Source organism: Labrus mixtus, chromosome 20, assembly GCF_963584025.1.
Source record: "Labrus mixtus chromosome 20, fLabMix1.1, whole genome shotgun sequence".
NCBI lineage: Eukaryota > Metazoa > Chordata > Actinopteri > Labriformes > Labridae > Labrus > Labrus mixtus.
This window is the reverse complement of record NC_083631.1, coordinates 753,276-775,274: the sequence shown is the minus strand read 5'-3', so window position 1 is coordinate 775,274 and position 21,999 is coordinate 753,276. Positions and strand designations below refer to the sequence as shown.

The 21,999-nt window shown below is 41.5% G+C and overlaps 1 protein-coding gene across 3 annotated transcripts in view; it reads left to right on the top strand.

Moving 5' to 3' along the window:
• pdxdc1 (pyridoxal-dependent decarboxylase domain containing 1) overlaps positions 1 to 21,999 on the top strand; it is a 72,384-nt gene that overhangs the window by 31,320 nt on the left and 19,065 nt on the right. For 2 of the 3 annotated variants that reach the window (XM_061026306.1, XM_061026308.1), the window contains 6 exons: positions 877 to 982; positions 1,378 to 1,552; positions 4,858 to 4,982; positions 5,071 to 5,192; positions 17,959 to 18,051; positions 18,532 to 18,628. In XM_061026306.1, the coding sequence (XP_060882289.1) occupies positions 877 to 982; positions 1,378 to 1,552; positions 4,858 to 4,982; positions 5,071 to 5,192; positions 17,959 to 18,051; positions 18,532 to 18,628 (718 nt within the window). The remainder of the gene's footprint in view (positions 1 to 876; positions 983 to 1,377; positions 1,553 to 4,857; positions 4,983 to 5,070; positions 5,193 to 17,958; positions 18,052 to 18,531; positions 18,629 to 21,999) is intronic. The other variant, XM_061026307.1, reaches the window with a different exon arrangement.

Sequence of the window (21,999 nt, the reverse complement as noted above, 5' to 3'; positions counted from 1 at the left end):
TCCTAATGACCCTGAAGCATGCTGCATATCAATAAAAATGTATGGAGTGTTTCCTCATAATATTAGCCAGATGAAGCTATACAAGGTGAAGAGAATCAGTCGAGGCACTGAACCTTGTCGAACTCCCCTAACTTTAGTGTGCATAGAGGACTTATCATTAACATGTACAAACTGAGATCCATCTGATAAATAGTATTTAAACCATCTTAAATCAGTCCCTATAATTCCAAGTAATTGTTCTAGTCTTTGTAATGTGATGGTCAATTGTGTCAAATGCAGCACTAAGATCTGCATGGAGAGGAGTCCCCTGTAGAAGTAGATCATTTGTAACTTTACCTAGATCAGTCTCAGTGCTATAGTGGACTCTAAATCCTGACTGAAAATCCTCAAATAACTGTTGTCATGGAGAAAGTCACATTACTGATTAGCCATCACTTTCTCCAGGATCTTTGAGATAAAAGGAAGGTTAGATATAGAAAGGTATCTGAATCAAGAGTAGGCTTTTTAAGAAGAGGTTATATTATATTATAAAAATAAAGGTCTGAATCAGACATCTTTATGCTAATTTTCTTTTTTTCTGTTTCAGGTGAAAAACCTTACATTTTACATTTATTTTACATAGACTATAACCATTTGATCAGAAGAAAAGTTAAAAGCTCCTTCTGTTTTGCATTCCATGACACTGCTTTTAGAACTTTCATGTATAACCCAGCTGCTAAACAGTAGATAATTAACATGACATTTTGTAAGTAGTAAAAATAAAAAATAAAAGGTTAGCCACAAAGAAATAATAATTTAGTTGTGAAGGTTCTAAACATTTATCAACCACAGTTTTGATGTACTTGTATTCCTTTAAAAAAAAATGTGTTGCTGTAGCTTGGTGAACAGCTGCTCCAGCAAGTTCCCATCAGTGGTGTAGATGTCGTGGAGTTTGGAGACGAGGGTACATATGTGAGCTTCAGTCCCCTCCAGACTGCTGCAGGTAAGATAAACTAAAGTTCAGGTGATGTTTTAGACATTAGATATAAGTATGTGTTATAAACTGCTAGCAAGGGTTAAAACACCACCAGCAAACATTTATGACTTTCTGAAACGGAGCACCACAAACTAAACAAATCTTAGGCCAATAAAGTATTTCACTCAACGCACCAATGAGGCAGAAATAGGGGAGTTTCTATTTTAATACATAGACAGGTTAATTTTTCACCAAAAATTGTTCATAAAGACTCTTCGGGAAGATTTAGTTTCCTTCATGAACATATACGCTCAAAATTAGGATGAGCCTGTATACTGTTGTGTGTATGTTGCTTACCTGTATTTAATTTAAAAAAAGAAGGAAATAAAACAACATTTTATGACTTTCTCCCTCAACTGAAGTCCTGGGGACTCAGCAGGAGGACATTGAGTGCCTGGTGGGGAAGCTGTCAGAACTGGTGCCATTGGTGAGCTCCACAATATCCCTCAGACTGAACTTCAGAGAGGAAACCCAACGACACTCACCCATGCTAATGTACATAGAGGAGCTCAGTTGGCCTGGCCTGGGTGCTGTCAGGTAAGAATAAGTTGACTTGGAAGGACTACTTAATTATAGACTGAATGGACACTGACTTTTGTCTGCATTTTTACCTTGTATTTGGCTATTGTATATTATCGATAAAGCAGCTACTAAATAGTATGTTGGCTGCGTAACAGATCCTGCTCGCTCCATCATGTTACAGTATGCAAGTTGGCTGCGTGTCAGTCCTGATTCTTTAAAAATTTGACTCAAATTAGGGCCATAAACTATCTATAATTACAAATGATTGGATTCATAAATGTAATATGGCTCGTTTCCATACATACTGTAAGGCGAAAAGGCTCAACTTATACTTAAATTAAATATACATATTTATCACTCTTCGCTTAACAGGCTGTTTTCAATATTATACAGGGGTGATTTAAGTTTAAAATGGTTCCTACATTTATATTCAACAGCCAAAATGAATGTGAAGAGAGAGAAGAGGATAAAAAGAGGGAAACATAGAGGGCGATATCTCACTGGAAGAAATATCTCCCATAACATGATGCTATTGATTATTAAAACAAGGTGTGTACTTAATCTGTGTCCTCTTGGATAAGTCTTCATGATTGATGACTTTGTTTTCTTTAATTCTTTTGAATATCTGAGGATGCTTATGTGTGTCTGGGATTAGGTTTATTGGAAATCAATTAAAAAATTTTTTTAAATTGATGTTTAATTTACTAACAGATGTCAAAACAACTGAATGCAGAGAGTGTGGTACAGTAGAGAGAGACACACATAATGAGAGAGAGATTGCACAGGGAGAAAAATAACCAGCAACCTGATACTATTTAATTATACAATATAATACACTTTATTGTCCCCTTGGGGAATTATTAAGTCTTGAACTCCAAGTGCTGCATATATTTAGCTGCTACTAAAGTATTGATAAAAAAAGAGGCATACCTTTGTTGTTTTAGAAAGCATACTGGATCAGATCTGTTTTTATGCAAAGCTTTGTTTCCCCCATGAGACTTTGGTAGAGCGTAAGTTTTATATTCAGTTGTTTATTTGTAAACCATGAGGTCCTGGAACACAGGGACTGTTCTGTTTCAGCTGGTCAGGGGGGGAAAAGGGAAGGAATGCATTAAAAATTCTTAGTCCTTGGAGCACATTGAATAGCTCTTATATGCAGGCTGTTAAAACTCACAAAATGTAACACATTATCATCCAAACAAAATGGTCAATTGTTAATGGACTTGAAAGCTCAAGTCCATTAACAATTTACTTTTCTTTTTTTAGTACTTTTCTTGTCCCCTGACTACTCAAAGCGTTTTTTTTACACTGCAGGTCAGACTTTCCCATTCACACACTAAGCAGAGGATGCTATGTAGTAAGAGCTGATCAGTATGAACTAATCCCATTCATACACATAGACACAATAGCAGCCCCAATTCCATACTCTATCCACTGTGCTATTAAGTAAAGACTAATAACTTTTAAAAAGTGAGTAAATGAGAAAACCATTGAACAGTTTGCTAGAGGGGGGGTAAGAGTTAAGTTCGATAAGCCCTGTCTGCACAACAACTTCAAGGTGGGACTGTTATGTCCCTGTTGCATTTGGATGACTGTGGGAATTGGAATGAAGGGATGTTCCGCCACTGAACCAGCATTGGAGGTGGCTTGTAGATGCATAGGCTCGGCAACAGCTGAAATGACATACATTTAGAGAAATGTGTAGTGTATTCAGAAAAGCTGCTCTTTCAAAACCAAATGCAAACATACGGGCGGCTGTGGTTCAGTTGGTAGAGTCGTCGCCTGTCGCCCAGAAGGTTGAGGGTTCAATACTCCGCTGAGCAACATGTCCGATGTGTCCTTGGCAAGACACTTAGCCCCGCATTGCTCCCGCTGCTTCTTCTTCGCTGGCGGTGTATGAATGGATTAGTGTACTTACTCTCTGATGTACATCGCTTTGGATAAAAGCGTCTGCTAAGTAAATTGTAACATTGTAACAAACATCCACAACAAATGCCACGGCTGAAACACACAGCAAAAGAAATAACATGCTGCAAAAGCCAAAACAAACATAAATTCAGAAACAACTGCAACTAGAGAAATGCTGCAAGTTCACCCTTACAACAGAAGTATATATTCCAGGCCTGTAGGGGCGCTCTGTGGGACATTTTATGTACAAGAGAGAGGGAAGGAGTCCAGGCCATAGCAGGCATGGAAAGTTTTGTTTAGATGGAAAGTTTCATCGTCAACCAACACAGAATTACGTCAATAATACAGCAACAAGGAGATTTAAAGTGAACCCGGACTGCGCCCCGGGATGCCTAGAGCTAGTGTTGGCTGTGGGGCTAAAGAGCTCTAGCTCCAAAACATACCCCTGCCAGCTACTGTCAGCCTGACCAACCATGTCTTCGTCATCCCCGCTTTGATAGTCCAGATTGAACTCGCTGTTAAACTCCTGGCTGCAGATAAGCTTCCCTGTCATCACTTTCCCCACCAAGAACCGTGTGCCTGACAAGTTCCATCTCCCGGCATTCTAAAGTCCCTTGCTCACGCCAGGCAACAGTACCAGTAGCCGGTCAGCTAACTTAGCAGAGCTATCTGACAAACAGACACCAGTTCTCAAAGCTGTATGGCTTTTTGTACATTTATAAAGGTGTGTTTTTGCAAAATAGACTGTAGGGCATATAGCCCAGGAGAAAAGTCGATCCAGTGGTATGTATCGGTATGTTGTTTGATAATGAAATCACTTCCCCATCTCCCTTCCACATCTGTCATCGTCCATCTCAACAGACCTGAAGGCTAAATATAGAGCAGCCCCAGGATTCCTGGAGCCAAGCCCAGCAATGTACTTCGGTCTTCCCTAGAGTCAAACGGAAAGCTCACCTCTCAGTGTAATACGTATTACGACAATCAACAGTTTAAAAACAATTTTAAAGGCTGAACTTGTGTAGCAAAAAGATGGTTGCTTGTTGGGTATGAAGGAAGGCACCGACACAGGATCAGGATTTTACGTCTAATTTGCCTGTAATGCAGCAAAAGGGCACAAAAGTCACGCACAGACACAAGCAATGGCATTGTCCCTCTCCCCTGATGCGAGTCAAATATGAAAATGAGGCACAATCTCCTCTTATCCAAGTAAAATAATTGCAAGTTACTGGCCACATAGAAGATTGGTATGGGATTAGCCATTTCTTTGTGTAAATGTAAGTGGCTGAGTAAGTCTTACATTAACAACGGATAAATTCAGTGCAAGTTAAGATTGGTAGCATGGACACAATTGATAATTGACAAATAGTATGCAGATTTCAAACATATGATGTGACAAATGTGTTAACATTCAGGTATGAGCCCCAGGCTGAAGGAATGGATGAAAGCAAGAAAATGCAGGAACTGGAGAAAATTAACACTGAGCTGCTGAGAAAACTTCAAGACCTTGACACTGACATCATCTTCTCCAATGGTTTGTGTAAGAGCTGTCCACATCAGAGAAGCCTTTGAAAAAGTACTTCACAGTATTTGTTCCCTAACTATTGTTTTGTAATCTATCTCACTAGGGCCAGAGTTTGGAAAAGAGAAGGACTGTATCTTTGTTGGCATGGTCGGTGAGGACATTAACGTTGAAGAGTTGGTGGATATAATTGCAGCCCTGGGGAGGGACATTGAAGACAGCGAAAAGGTAAATGCTATTTTAACCTACTTCTGATTAGTGTTCACTGTATCTTTATCAGCTATGATTGGAACAATTACACTGGGGAAGGTGCCTTGCACAGTGCGCAGCTTGAAGCACACTTTTTAAGCTGTAGTTCTCCTTCTGTATGTATTTTCACAGTGCTTCTTCTTCCGCACCATTTGCAACACATGTACAGTATAATACATCAATTCATCTGCAGAATCAGGAGTAGCTGGCTCGCATTAGAGATCCACCGATTAAAATGTGTGCATATCAAAAAGAATGTGCAACATTTCTGAAAGTTAAGAAAGAAAAGCAGCTGTAAAGAGTTCTCACAACAGGACTTACAAAGTGTGCTGCTGCAATGGTGACTTTATGAGACAAAAAACTTTCTAATTGCGGTGTTGCTGTGAACTGTCACTGCCAATTTCCATATAGTCCATACAGCACCTTTTGCTGCCACTCCAGTCGAAGACTCTATTCTCTGGTCCGTCTCCGGAGCATTTTTCTCTTTATTCCCGTGTGCTCTTGTAGTTCTATGATGTGTGTACAGCTGCTATTGGCTGCTATTGGCTGCTCTCCGCTGCGCTCACGCTCCAGAAACGGACCCAGTGGGGCAGAGCGTCCCGTCCGACTGAGCAAAACCATGGCACTGATGGAACGCAGAGCGCACAGACTATGTGGAAATTGGCAGACATGTCTTTAAGACAGAACATGCAGTTCAAGCACATTGGTAAATATGAAAAAATATTTAATGTTAGTTTGAAAAAAAATATCTGACGTTCAACATTTAAAATATTCAGCCCCTGCAGCACATTGAATCTAGGAATTTGGAAGGCATATCAAACATGCAAATAAACACCTACAAAGAGCCTCTTGGACACCCTCTTGGGGCGGCTGTGGCTCAGTGATAGTCAGTTGTTTCTCAACCCGAAGGTTAGGGGATGAATGCTATTCACGCCTAAGTTGGTGTAGAGCTTGAGGTCCCTTGAAGAAAAAACGGGTGTGTGCAATGATTAATTGTCAAAGTTTGATGCCTCGCCATAATACAGGAAGTTACAGCTTCTCAAATGTACACGGTCCAAACTACCTAAATCTGAAATTGTTTGATTGGAGACCACTTCTGAACATATCTGAATACAAACACTACATGTTTATAGTGCCACCTATTGGTAAGACCTAGTATTACCTGTATTTGTGTCCAGCCTAGGCTTTCATAAAAGCCTCTGATTATCATGTTGAAAACCCAACAGGAAGTCTGCCATATTGATGAGAATTTACATTAGGGCGATTTACAGTACACAGTTAATTTTTTATTTTTTTGTTTCACTCATCCTCCGGGTTTCATCTGATTATTGCCAACTTTGGTCAGAGTGGTGTAGGGACATTGGGCCTTATCCACCAATATCTTCTTATGAATTTTTGTTAGATATTTCTTAAGTTGTTCTTAAAAAGATTTCTAAGAAGACGTGACGTCAGATTCACTTACCTGTTCTTAAATGACTAAATTGTTTGCAGCTGTGTTCTTACTACATTGTGTTGAAAGCGCAGGCTTGTTGCTTGTTGTTGTCCCAATTAGCATAGGTAACTGCCCACTAATGGCCATGAAAGGGCATGAGTGCAGGTCCCTGCACACACAGAAACACACGATAGTAGGAAACAATAAGGTTGTGGAGATGCCTTGCGGGGGGCTGAAGATGGCGCCGTCTGATCACCGGCCATGCCCCCTTTTACATGTATATTTAAAAGTAGCTTTATATGTTGATTTTAATATACCAGTTAATAAAAAATACTGCACCACATTGTCAAATCTCTCAGGGGTCCAGGTTTGAGTCTCCTCCAGACTCTACTGTACCTAAAGTGGGGATTGGGATCCCCTGGGGGCTTGTGAAAAACTGAGAGGGGGTCACGAGATGCCTACCATAAAAATATATATTTGTAATGATTTTATATTGCATATTTGACCCATTGTTGTGAAATATAAAAGTAGTTTGAAAATACCATTCTGCTTATGGCCTTCTTTACAATAAATTACTAAAATAGGGACAGTGGGGGGTCCCCAGTCTCTAGCAGTTATTTTGGGGGTCTCAAGCTGAAATGTTTGGGACCCCCCGTTTACATCCTCACTGATACAGTTCTTGCATGTAATACCTTTACAATAGTTCGTGGCCAAAAAAATCCGACCCAACCTGAGCCAGTTTTATTTTTTTGAATCACAGACATCTGTTCAGATAAGATCTTAATGAGTGCAACACAGAAGCATCTATTATATAAAAAACTGCATATTTATTAGGATCCCTAAAAAAGACAACAACTAACAATTTTTACAAACTGTCTGCTCGTCTCCTGGCTGTTTGGGGGTTTCTAAGTAGTGAATTATCAGTGTGTACCTGTACATTTGGCTCTGGATCACAGTGTTTTTTTTGTGTCTGCTGGTGTTGTTACTTGAGACTGTAAATATTAATGGCTGAAGGCTGAGTGATGTCACCCATCTGTTACTGCAGGGGGCTTTGAAAGCTGTGATTTCTATGCTAGAAATGCTGTCTTTACCCTAACTTTCAGTCAACTTTGTGAACTTTGTTAAAGAAGGGATTAAGTGTAAACAAATGGATTTGCCTACTGATAATCTGGAATGTGTTGGAGTTACTATCACTCTCTCCCAAGAAATGCGTGTGTGCATGCAAGTCCAAGCATGAGGAAGCCAACAAAACAAAATAATCTGCAAAAAGCAGAGATGACACTTTGAGGCCCCTAAACTGGAAACCCTCCTCCCCCGGCTGCTCCTTCAGATCCTGTCCATGAAAGTCACAAAGGGGACCGGTGACAAGGGGCAACCCTGCCAAAGGCCAACACGCACCGGGAATGTGTCTGACTTTGTGCCGAGGATAGGGACACAGCTCCCACTTTGTTCATAAAGGGACCCGATGGCTCATAGCAGCCCCGAGACCCCATATTCCTGCAGTACCCCCCACATGATCCCAGCAACCTGAAGTTGAAGACAGGTGACCCTCTGGTAGTGGTGGGCGATATAATGATATTAGATCATGAAGGATTTTAACATGCTGACGATCTGCCAAAGCAGGGAGATCGTAGAACCGGGCTTATGTGTTTATTCTATCATGCTGCAGTTTATACTCCGACACAAATGCGTCTCCCTCTCTCCTTTTTTTGCTCCACAGTGGTGAAAACGAAAACAAAACTTAAAAGTTAAGTCCGCAAAAACAACTCCATCCCGGTTATATGCAATTGTTCTGATATATTTCCAAACCGACACGGCGTGATCAATAGTTAACTTATCTGCATAGTTTGCACAGCTAAGTTTACATCTCGGATAGCTACACAAGAAACCGTTTAACGAGCTGGAGAGACCTTAACAGTCTGCAGAGAGTCAGACAGAGCGGAGCTCTCAGACAAACAGACAGTTAGGGGAGATATAACCCTGGTGTTTAAAATGAGCTGTCGCTGTTTTCTGCTCTCTCGGTTTTTAAAAGTTACTATCCAGCTTCTCCACCCGAAGCTCACCTGTTGTGATTACGGAATTTATAGGGATTACGCTAAACGACGTTACACGTTGTGTGCAGTAGGCAGGTGAGTAACCATGGTGACTGTCTGTCTGTCAATCAACAATGTCCCTCCCCCTCTATGAATTAAACTCTTCTGTCAGTAAAACTTACTTTGATCATGTGTCACAGAATGAACACATTCTGTATTATGTTTGGTTATAAACCAAACTAAAGTTAATCCAATGATGTCATAAAAAACAACAAAGGCTGCAGAGTCTGTATGAAGCTCCAGCTGTAGGAACTCTGCATGGCTAACTGGAACAGAAACACTTGAAGTCTATGTTTTTAAATGAATGCATCACTGTGACAATGTTCCTGATGAACATAAAAAGAGGACACATAACTAAATCATAATTTCAAAGTGGTGAGGAAAACCTTCAAATTGTGCATAAATATTGATCAAATCGAGGGAAAGACATTTCTGTTGCTAAAGATGTTCTGGGTGAGAGACCTCCAGACCTCCTACAAATGTGTTTTTCAAATAGATTAAACTTGTCTGCACAGTTTTTGTGCATTTAAAAACATTATACGGGGAAATAAGTTTGGTTGAACTGGTCAGTAACTTACAAATTTGTCTAAAGATTAGTATGAAAAAAATTGTGATAAAATCGTGATCGGGATTTTGCCAAAAAAAAAATCGTGATATGATATTTTTCCCATATGGCCCACCTCTACCCTCTGGTTCACCGGGCAAAACTCCCGACACAGTGGCGCTCAGCCGGGGGCTTGTGAGTATCCCCACACCCGCCTGGTGCCTCTCACCCTGGGCCACTCTGGGAAAAGATAGCATCCAGCCCCTCTCCTGGAGTTTGGTTCCAGAACCAACGCTGTGCATTCAGGTGAGCCCACGCGCTCCACCTCCCGCACCAGCTCCGGCACCTTCCTCGCCAGAGAGGTCACGTTCCACATCCCTAGAGCTAGTCTGTGCTGCCGGGAATTAGCATGCCTAGGCATCCGCATACTCCTGTCCCCCATGCTTCTCTCTGCAGGTGGTGGGCCTACAGGGCGACGGCTCGGGCGATGTCGTTGTTTCAGGCTATCAGACCTATTTTGATGTTTGAATCAGGCTGTCAGCATGTTTAAAAAACAGGCTTTTTGAATGGGTGTGTGTGACTTCCTGTGCTTCTGCAGCCAGCCTCAAGCGGACACTAGACGAACTGCGAGATTTCACACTTCCGCATCAGCTTAATTTTTCAACACCAGAAATTGCCTCTTGATTGTACCAGGTACTTTACCCTTGGTGCCAAATGTACCTTATCTGGTCAAATCTGTAGATCAAAGCAGGAGTTCTTGGTATCCCGCTTATGACAGTGATCTTTTTGTGAGATGCTATAGCCATCAAAGACCCTAAGTACCTGGAGTACCTACTCTTCTCCTCTGTAGTCCCTCTGTTGTGGAATGAATTAGAAACCTCCATTTGCTCTACACAGTCCCTTTCCACTTACAAGAAAAGGCTAAAGACAGTTTTTTCCACAAACACCTATGTAACTAATGAAAGTGATGGTACTGATAATGATGATGACATTCAATTTCAATCAATCAATCAATTTTTATTTGTATAGCGTCAACTCATAACAAGTGTTATCTCGAGACACTTTACAAAAAGCGGGGGGGGGGTGTTGTTCTGGCAGGCCGTCAACCAACGATCTCGAGGAGCCTAAGAGAGCTCAAGAGCTCCCAGGAAAGTAGGTGGTTAGTGACTGAGGTTTACAGATAGATACATGCCGTAATATGATGTACTGTATATGCACAGAGAGAGAGAGAGGGAGAGAGAGAGAGAGAGGGAGAGAGAGAGAGGAGCTCAGGGTGCCAGTTCCTCCGGTAGTCTAAGCCTATAGCAGCATAACTAAGAGCTGGTCTACACCAGCACCAGCCCTAACTATAAGATTTATCAAAAAGGAATACAGACTGTGTCTGCCTCCCAGACCCCGGCTGGAAGATGATTCCAGAGGAGAGGAGCCTGATAACTGAAGGTTTTACCCCCCATAGTACATTTAGAGACTGTAAGTACCACTAGCAGGCCTGCATTCTGGGACCGTAATGTTCTCGAAGGGTAGCACTGCACTAGTAGCTCCTTCAGGTAAGATGGTGCCTGGCCATTTAGAGCTTTGTAAGTGAGAAGAAGGATCTTGAATTCTATTCTAGATTTTATAGGTTGCCAGTGCAGAGAAGCCAACACAGGAGTAATATGGTCCCTTTTCCTAGTTCTAGTCAGTACACGAGCTGCAGCATTCTGGACCAGTTGAAGAGTCTTTAGAGACTTACCAGAGCACCCTGACAAAAGAGAGTTACAATAATCCAGTCTGGAGGTAACAAATACATGAACTAGTTTTTCTGCATCATTTTGCAACAGGATATTCCTGATCTTGGATATATTATGAAGGTGAAAATAGGCTGTTCTTGAAATTTGCCTGATGTGAGCCACTCCATGGCTAACTTTGGTGTGCATAGAGGACTCTTCATTAACATGTACAAACTGAGATCGGTCTGATAAGTAGGATTCAAACCAACTTAAAGCAGTCCCGGTAATTCCAAGTAAATGTTCTAGTCTGTGTAATAGGATTTGTTGGTCAATGGTGTCAAAAGCAGCACTAAGATCTAACAAGACGAGCACAGAGAGAAGTCCCCTGTCTGAAGCTAGAAGTAGATCGTTTGTAACTCTAACTAGTGCAGTCTCAGTGCTATGGTGGACTCTAAAACCTGACTGGAACTCCTCAAATAAACTGTTGTCATGGAGAAAGTCACACAGCTGATTAGCTATCACTCTCTCCAGGATCTTTGAGATAAAAGGAAGGTTGGATACAGGCCTATAGTTAGCTAGAGTTCCTGAATCTAGAGTAGGCTTTTTAAGTAGAGGTTTGATTACCGCTACTTTCAATGACCAGAATCCTGCCAGAATAAACGAGATTCTACCGTTTTGGTCGAGCGTCATATTCTTTCAAAATTTCGCAACGATTGTTTTAGAGTACGGGTTTCTGAGTTGAACCATGGAGCTAGTCTCTGCCGTTTGATAACCTTCTGTTTCAGGGGAGCAATCGAATCAAGAGTAACTCTCAGCGAATCCACTGCACTATCAACAAACTGATCTAGCTGAGAGGGACTAAAGCTATCATAAGAGTTTCCAACTGGGTTGAAGCACGGTACTGAATCAAAAACAGCTGAAATAGCTTCCTTAAATCTAGCTACAGCACTATCAGATAAACTTCTAGAGAGCACATTTTTATTAAGCAGAGATAATTCTGGTAAGACAAAGTCAAAAGTAATAAGGAAATGGTCTGATAGAAGAGGATTTTCTAGGAAAACTGTAAGGTTTTGGATTTCAATGCCATAAGCTAAAACAAGATCCAGGGTGTGGTTAAAACGATTAGTAGGTTCGTTTACACCCTGGGTGAAACCAATAGAGTCTAATAGTGACATGAAAGCTGTGCTCAGGCTATCATTTTCAACATCCACATGGATATTGAAGTCACCTACAACAATTATTCTATCACTGGCTGAAAGGTTCTTGAGACTGGATATGGAAGACTAAGAACAAGGCTTTCAAAAGAAGAAAAATTCAGCTTTGGTCGAGGGTTAACTAGAAGACTAGAATTAAAAATAGCTGCTACTCCACCACCTCGTCCGGTGTCTCGAGGTATACGAGTACTAAAATGACTGGGAGGAGTGGATTCATTTAAATTAACATATTCATCTCGACACAGCCAGGTTTCAGTCAAAAAAAGTAAATCAATATGCTGATCTGATATCAGATCATTCACTAAAAGAGATTTGGATGCTAAGGACCTAATGTTCAAAAGTCCGCAGTGAATTTTCTGATTTTTTTGCAAAATTGGATTCGTAGTTTTGATTCTAATGAGTGACTGGGAGACTGATCTAAGGGAGGCGCAGAGAAGCGTGTAAGACTGCAGCTCTGCCTCCTGGTCTGAACTCTGTGTTGTTGTCAGGGTTTTGGACTAATAACCTCTGCTATGTTTCTAGATAATAGAGCTGCACCGTCCAAAGTGGGATGGATGCCGTCTCTAGCTAGCAGACCAGGTTTTCCCCAAAAAGACTGCCAGTTATCTATGAAGCCCACATCGTGTGCTGGACACCACCTCAACAGCCAGCGGTTGAGTGATGACATGCGGCTATACATGTCATCACTGGTCTGATTTGGGAGGGGTCCAGAGAACACTACGGAGTCGGACATCGTCTTAGCAAAAGTACACACCGACTCCACATTAACCTTAGTGACTTCCGACTGGCATAGTCGGGAGTCTTTAGTGCCGACATGAATTACGATTGTATCAAATCTACCTTTAGTCTTTGTCAGCAACTTTAAATGAGCGATTTAAATGCGATGTCGCCCGCTCTGGCCCCGGGTATACACCTAACTATGCCCGCTGACTTCGCTAGCTTCACGTTTCGGACTATGGAGTCTCCATTAATCAGAGTTTTATTCTCAGCGGGTGTGTCACTGAGTGGGGAAAATTAGTTTGAAACATGAAGTGGTTGGTGGGGAACCGTGTGCTTCGATTTTCGACTATGCTTCCCTCGGACAGTAACCCAGCCGCCGCCTCCCGGCTGCTCGGGAGTTACCGGGGGGAAGCCAAGCTATGTCGGCCCGCACCGGCTACAGGTGGCTGGCTAACTACTGCTGCATACGATGACTCTGACTCAATGGTGCAGAGCCGTCTCTCTAACTCAGACACCCTCGCCTCCAGAGCTAAAAATAAACTATATTTCTTACATGTATCATTATCACTAAAGGAAGATGAGGAGTAACTTAACATCTGACACGTAGAGCAGGAGAGGGAGAGAGAGAAAAAGAAGCCATTGTAAATAAAGCTAACTGCTAAGCTAGGCTAAGAGTAGGTAGCTAAAATAAACAAAACTGTTAAGCAGGTTTGTCGCTAGAGAGAAAGAGTGCATTGATAACAGTGATTATGATGGTCGAAGGAAAGTCTTTAGATTCAGCCACTCCACAAATGGAGGTTAGTGCTTTTAGAAAAGGACATTAGGCATTAAAAATATTTCACTGGACTCCTTCTCTCAGACAGGATCCAAATAAATTACTGGAGCACACAAATCACCTAAGGCAAATTTATTTGAATACATTCACTTAAATTAAAGTGACTTTCGTGTCATGGCTTACCTGCTTTAGAAAATAAGAAGACAACATTTCGCAAATGCATGCAAGAAATGTATTTGAATTTAACAAAGAACTGTCAAATGGGTGGCAAAAACTACAACTTATGAGTGGAGATTTAAACAATAACTTTTTTTTGAATTGGCAAAATTACCCATAATTCTGTTTCCACACAGAAAAGGTCCCAAACTAATGGGATATGTGCCAGATTTCTTTGTTTACATATGCTGTTTAATTTATCAAAATAACCAAGAATGTAATAAGAATTGATAACAAAAATACAATTGAAATATTCTAGTTTTTTTGTTGTTTGATTGAAAATTGGTTCAAGAATGCATAGAAAAATGTTTATAAGAATAACACAATTCATTGTAATTTTATATAAGATAAGATAGAACTGTATTTATCATGAAGGAGACTGAGTAACACGAAAACATCAAATATAAGTCAACTCCAAAACACAAAGTGTATTATTTAGTATTAAATGAATAGAGACAATTGTGCCTTAAAAAAGGATCATTCGAGGAATACATCAAGTAAGAAAGTGTAGTGTGGCAGTATATGGATTATTGACTGTGGTATTGAGTTCAGACACAGACCCAGGCTCAAATCATGCAAGCTCCAGGCAGCGACCACACCTGTAATACAGCACTACACTATGATTATGTGGAAAAGTAATATTTGACATGAATTGAAAATAAGTAATATTGCATGTGTAATGAAAAAATATATTGCACATAATGTGAAATTAGTCACTGAACATAATAATGAACATAATATAGTCCAGTAAAAAATCTAAAGTAGTATTGCACAAATGCACAAGAAATTGAAGTTATTCTCCATTTACTCCTGCTGCAGAAAGAGTTTAACTGTTTGATGGTCACAGGTGGAAAATACTTCCTGTGACATTTTATGGGGCTCCTCAGTGGTCTCAGTTTACAAGTGATGGAGCTCTGTTAGGACTACAGAGTGGCGTGCAGGGGGTGGAAGTTGTGGCCGATGATTTCTTGACCAGTTCTATCAGCATCCTCCTTTCAGACACTTCCCCTACAGATTCAAGATCCCCTCCCAGGACAGAACCAGCTTTCTTGACAACCTTCTTAGCGTCTTAAAATGTCTTAAACCAGCTGCCGGAGCAAACTACAAAGTATAATATCACACATGCTACAACGGAGTGATAGAACATCTGCAGCATTGTTCTGCATACACCTGAGTCTCCTGAGGAAATGCAGGTGGTTCAGACTCTTTTTGTGGATGGCAACAGTGTTATTAGTAGGCCTGTCCACAACAAAGGATTTACATGGTCAAACCTGATTTGTCAGTTTTTACCTATTGTCGACTGATCCTCGAATGTTTTGCTGTAGTTTTTTGCACTAATTGATCCATATTCTCATTTGAGTTTAATCACATCATAAAACTATTTGTCTGTAGGGGAGTGGAATCTGAAGTCTCGTGTAGAATTTGAACAGCACTGTCCATTGTGGTGCCATTGTGCTGCTCACTGTGGTTTTTGAGACGCAGTTCTGTCTCACATACTGCAAGCGGCCTGTGAAGTACTTTGTAATCAAGGCAACGAGGGGAGCATCCACCTGTATTTCCAGTATTTTTTTCTCTAAGCAGGGCAGGTCATTTGTTGTAAAAGGCACTGGAGAACTCTATGAAGTTAATTCTAACGGTGCTGCCTGCTTTCTCCAGAACTCTTTCCACACATACGGAAATCAGGATTTAGAGCACTGAGACTGCACTAGTTAAAGTTACAAACGATCTACTTCTAGCTTCAGACAGGGGACTTCTCTCTGTGCTCGTCTTGTTGGATCTTAGTGCTGCTTTTGACACTATTGACCATCAAATCCTATTACACAGACAAGAACATTTACTTGGAATTACAGGGACTGCTTTAAGTTGGTTTGAATCCTACTTATCAGATCGATCTCAGTTTGTACATGTTAATGATAAGTCCTCTATGCACACCAAAGTTAGCCATGGAGTGCAACAAGGTTCAGTGCTTGGACCGATTCTCTTTACATTATATATGCTTCCTCTGGGAAACATTATGAGGAAACACTCCATACAGTTTCATTGTTATGCAGATGATACTCAGCTTTACGTATCAATGAAGCTCGATGGCACCAGTCAGTTATGTAAACTAGAAACGTGCCTTAAGGAGGTTAGGACCTGGATGACCAGAATTTTTTTGCTACTTAACTCAGACAAGACTGAAGTTATTGTGCTAGGCCTCAGAGAGACTTTTTCTAATGATGTGACTGTCCCTAATGACATCAGTCTGGCATCTAGCACCACTGTTAGGAATCTAGGAGTTCTATTTGATCAAGATACGTCCTTTAACTCTCACATCAGGCAAATTTCAAGAACAGCCTATTTTCACCTTCATAATATATCTAAGATCAGGCATATTCTGTCGCAAAATGATGCAGAAAAACTAGTTCATGCATTTGTTACCTCCAGGTTGGATTATTGTAACTCTCTTTTGTCAGGGTGCTCTGGTAAGTCTCTAAAGACTCTTCAACTAGTCCAGAACGCTGCAGCTCGTGTACTGACTAGAACTAGGAAAAGGGACCACATTACTCCTGTGTTGGCTTCTCTGCACTGGCTCCCTATAAAATCTAGAATAGAATTCAAGATCCTTCTTCTCACTTACAAAGCTAAATGGCCAGGCACCATCTTATCTTAAGGAGCTACTAGTGCCGTACTACCCTTCGAGAACATTAAGGTCCCAGAATGCAGGCCTGCTAGTGGTACTTACAGTCTCTAAATGTACTATAGGGGGTAAAGCCTTCAGTTATCGGGCTCCTCTCCTCTGGAATCATCTTCCAGCCGGGGTCTGGGAGGCAGACACACTCTGTATTTTTAAGAATAGACTTAAAACTTTCCTTTTTGATAAATCTTATAGTTAGGGCTGGTACTGGTGTAGACCAGCTCTTAGTTATGCTGCTATAGGCTTAGACTACCGGGGGAACTGGCACCTTGAGCTTCTCTGTCTCTCTCTCACACTGTGCATATACAGTACATCATATTACTGCAGGTATCTATCTGTAAATCTCAGTCACTAACCACCTATTTTCCTGGGAGCTCTTGAGCTCTCTTAGGCTCCTTGAGATCGTTGGTTGACGGCCTGCCAGAACAACCCCACCCTCCCCACCGGATCGTTGCTCCCTATCTTTCTTCCTGTATTTTATCCCTTATCTCCCCCTATCCCTTTCCAAGGGATCCGGCCGAAGATTTCTGACTTTTAATAAGGCAGTTTTTTCTCACCACTGTAACTTTTGCTGCTTTGCTAAAGTGCTCATTACGGATAGGCCGGGTCTTTGTAATATCGCATTTTTTATTTTTTATAGCAATATCTGCTTTTTGTAACATAATGTAATTTTGTAATGTTAACAGACAAAGAGTAAGGTCTTTTACCTGCTTTTTGTAAAGTGTCTGGAGATAACACTTGTTATGAGTTGACGCTATACAAATAGAATGCTTTTCAATTGATTGATTGATTGATTGATATAAAGGCAAATATTCTCATTATATGTTATTATAATTATGTAGATATTATCCGGAGTGCATATGTGAAAACGACTCAGGGAAAATCCCCATGCTTAGGCTCAGGCAAAATTGTGCTGTTACACCCAAAACAGCTGAGCTGCACGTCCTTTATGCAGTGTAGGGCTGAACTCGGTTATGGTTAATGGAGGGTTATACCTCCATTAACCAGCTGCGGCTGTGGTTCAGTTGGTAGAGTCGTCGCCTTTCAACCGAAAGGTTGAGGGTTCCATCCCCAGCTGGCGGTGTATGACTGGATGGACTAGTGTTGTACTTACTCTCTGATGTACGTCGCTTTGGATAAAAGCATCTGCTAAGTGAATTGTAACATTGTAACCTCATACCACTCCACACCACCCACATGTTGTTCTAGTTGGCTCTCCAGCTTCCTCCTGTAGCATTCCTTTCCCTCTGCGATCTTCCACCTTTGTTCAGTCACCTTCTTCATCTCATCCTTGAACGCTACGATCTTCGTGTTCTTGTAGTCTCTGTCTCAATTTCTTAAAATAATTGATTCCTTCCTTTGTAGCTGTTGGAGAACATGACAGAGGTGGTGAGGAAGGGCATCATTGAGGCAGAGCTGCAGCTGCTAAAGGCCAATGAGGAGAAACTCATGGAAGAGGTAGGTGCTTGTGTGTGTTTTTAAAGTTTATTCAATTTTATACTTTTGAACTAACAAAGATGATTTCATTTGCTAATTGATTCAGAGTTAAGCCTTTTCATTCAGGATCAAGGTAGATACATATTACACAGCAATCACCATTTAAGTTTTAGCTTCAGTTTAAAATGAACAACTTTTGAAGCTTGCCTCATAACTGGCTTCAAGCACAGTGTCCACCATAGGGTCTGTGACATGATAGCAATTTAAGCCAGCGAACCAACAACAATTGCTTTGGGTGAATGTCAAGCAACACAGGTAATGCATTGCCAATTCAACACTAAAGTATAAATCAGGCTCTGCATATTCCTTTGCTCTCATTGCTTAACACCCTCCCAACCATCAACACCTATCTCACCCATGCTTAATTGTGTTATGGAGTGTTGGTGAGAGTGCATGAATGTCCAATCTGTTTTTGACTTAATTTGTCTCCTTTTAATATAGGGCATGATGAGACAGCTTCCTTTGGTTGGTTCAATGTTAAACTGGTTTGCTCCGGTTCAAAGCTCCGTAAAAGGCAGGACCTTCAATCTGGCTGCAGGTATGTTACTGAATGGTGACAAAATATAGATGATTTACACATTAATTAAAAAAGGCTACACCAAGCACCAACCTCCAGTGTTGAAAAATTAAGCTAATGTGGAAGTGCAAAAACCTGCTCCAGCTTAATCATCGGGCCTCCAAAGCCCCTTTCAGTAGCTCAGGTTTCAGCCATGTTTATTTACAGTCTATGGACCAGACGTGCATTTTGGTTTCAGACCAGCCAGAAAATTGAAGTCAAATTTGAGATTTACTGTAAAATCACCAAAAGCAGCAGACATGTACCAGGTTGGGTTGGCCTCAAGGAAGTTCTGGAATATTATAGAAAAATACTTTATTAATCCTGGGGGGAAATTTGGTGATAACATTAGCTTTCAAACACAATATAAATTATAAAAGTAGGAAATATAGAAATATATATATAGAATACAATTTAAATATAAGTAGAATAAGCAGAACTAAGTACCAAAGCACAGGGTATCCAAATAAATAGTAAGCTATATACAAGCACAATAAATTTAATGTATGAAAATATTTACAATATTTACAAATATACATGAGCAGTGTTGAACTGTGTAGATATTGCATGGAGTAATACAGACAGTGAAAATTATTGACCAGTTTACAGACTGATTGCACAGTTGTAGTAATATTGAACAATGGAGAACTTTCCAGTTTAGAGTGTAATTAAAGAAGTCCAGGAAATTTTACAGACCAAGTGTATGACTCTCTCAAAGGGAAGAGTTAAAGAATTGTATGGCCACAGGCAGGAATAACTTTCTGTGGTGCATTTTGGGGGCATGAGTCTAACACTAAATGTGCTCATTTATCTGACCAGCACATCATGAATGTGAAACAATGTCCAATATGACATGAAACTTTGACAGTATCCTCCTCACTAGCACTGGCCATCACACACTCAAAACACCCAACAGCATCGCTGATGGACCTCAGCCTCCACAGGAAGTAGAGGCAGCTCAGGCCCTTCTTGTAGATGGCCTTGGTGTTCTTTGACCAGTCCAGTTTATAATCCAAGTACTCTCCCCAATACTTGTAGTCCTCCACAATGTCCACACTGACCCCCTGGAAGGAAACAGGGGTCATTGGCTAGCGCAGTGGTTAGTACTCGTACCCCATGTATGGAGGCTGTAATCCTCCAAGCGGAATAATATATAAAATAGAATTTAAAAAATGTAAGATAAAATGTAAAAAAAATATATAAAAAACACAAAATGTACAAAATGTGCAATGTAGCTGACGACTGTGGGGCTGAGGAGAGTCTGGGTTATGTGGGAGGAGGGGGAGGGGGGAGGGCAGGGACATTGTTCATCAGGCTGACAGCAGAGGGGAAGAAACTGTTCTTGTGGCGAGAGGTTTTGGTCTTGATGGACCACAGCCTCTTACCAGAGGGGGGAGTCTCAAACAGTCCATGTGTGAGAGGGGTCGGCTACAATCTTACCTGCACGCCTCAGGGTCCTGGAGGTGTACAGGTCGTGGAGAGATGGTAGATTGCAGCCAGTCACCTTCTCTGCAGAGCGGATGACGCGCTGCAGCCTGCACTTGCCCTTTGCTGAGGCTGCAGTGTACCAGATTTCGATGGAGGAGAAGAGGATGGACTCAATGATGGCAGTGTAGAAGTGAACCATCATGGTCTTTGGCAGGTTAAACTTCTTCAGCTGCCGCAGGAAGTACATCCTCTGCTGTCCTGTCTTGATGAGGGAGCTGATGTTCAGCTCCCACTTGAGGTCCTGGGTGATGATGGTCCCCAGGAAGCGGAAAGACTCCACAGTAGACACTATGGATTCATCAATGGTGATGGGGCTGGGGGTGGCTGCATTTTTCCTAAAGTCCACAAACATCTCCACTGTCTTCAGAGCGTTATGCTCTAGATTGATTTCACCGCACCAGGTCACCAGATGGTCAGCCTCCCACCTGTAGGCAGACTCACCAGAGATGAGTCCAATGAGGTTGGTGTCGTCTGCGAACTTGAGGAGCTTGACAGACTGATGACTGGAGGTACAGCTGTTGGTGTACCGGGAGAAGAGCAGAGGACAAAGAATGCAGCCTTGAGGGGAGCCAGTGCTGATAGTCCTGCTGTCCGAGACATTTTTCCTCAGCTTCACCTGCTGTCTCCTGTCAGACAGGAAGTCTGTGATCCATCGCAGGTGGACTCAGGCACGTTCAGCTGGGAGAGCTTGTCCTGGAGTAGAGCCGGGATTATTGTTTTGAAAGCAGAACTGAAATCCACAAACAGGATCGACGGGTCTGAAGTCATTAAGTCCTGTGGTCCTTGGCTTTTTGGGGACTGGGATGATGGTGGAGGACTTGAAGCAGGCTGGCACGTGGCATGTCTCAAATGAGCTGTTGATAATGTCTGTAAAGACTGGAGACAGCTGATCAGCACAGTGCTTCAGGGTGGCGGGAGAGACAGAGTCAGGTCCAGTTGCTTTGCGGGAGTTCTGTCTCTTAAAGATCTTATTTACATCTCTTTCAGTGACTGAGAGAGGTGTCGCTGGGGTTTGGGGAGAGAGGGCTGTTGGGGTGGACAGTCGTTGAGGGTCCTGAATCCCTGCTGTGGTGGGAAAGGTGAGTTGTGGAGTGTAGTCGTTGGTTTCCGGGCTGTCCCATTGTCTTTCAAAGCGACAATAGAACTCGTTCAGGTTGTTGGCCAGACGCAGGTTCCCCAGTTCCCCAGAATGAGGTGCTGGTATTTTGAATCGTCCTTGATAGTCTAGATCTAGTCTTAGATGTAAGAAACGTCAAAAAGTGTCAGTCCAAAAGTTCCCGGGATGTTAAAGGAAAAAAAAAAGTAAGTCTGGGGTATTCAGAGTGTGTGTATAAGTGGTTGGGAAAAAGGGTAATTGTATGTAGGGCTGTGTGTGTGAAGGTGTCAGCGAAAACTGGGCCTACCACACCAAAAAGTGAGGCAGAACCTGTCCAGTGACCACAAGGTGTCTCTCTCTTCAGATCCAGTTGGGAAGGCTTGCCATCTATTTCACTGGACGGGTTACCAGAACAATCCAACAAACAAACAAAAACCTGACCTGTCAAAAGACACGGTCAGAGGAATATGATTAATATCTATGTATGATTAATATGCAAATATTAATCCTTTTTCTCTTTTAATTATATTTAACATCATGAAATTTCTGTAAACATCACTTGTTAAATTTTTCTGTATACATTTAACAATTCGAATCATGGATTTAAACATTTAGCTGCCATTGAAATAACTTTTTGTGCAGAATAAACTTCAAAACCCTGAGAAAACCTTATAATTAAACAATATTTTCATCAAATGTATGTAAACAATTCAGAACAGAACAATCAGTCACTTCATAAAGTGCAAAATACAGAGAATTCCCTCATTGA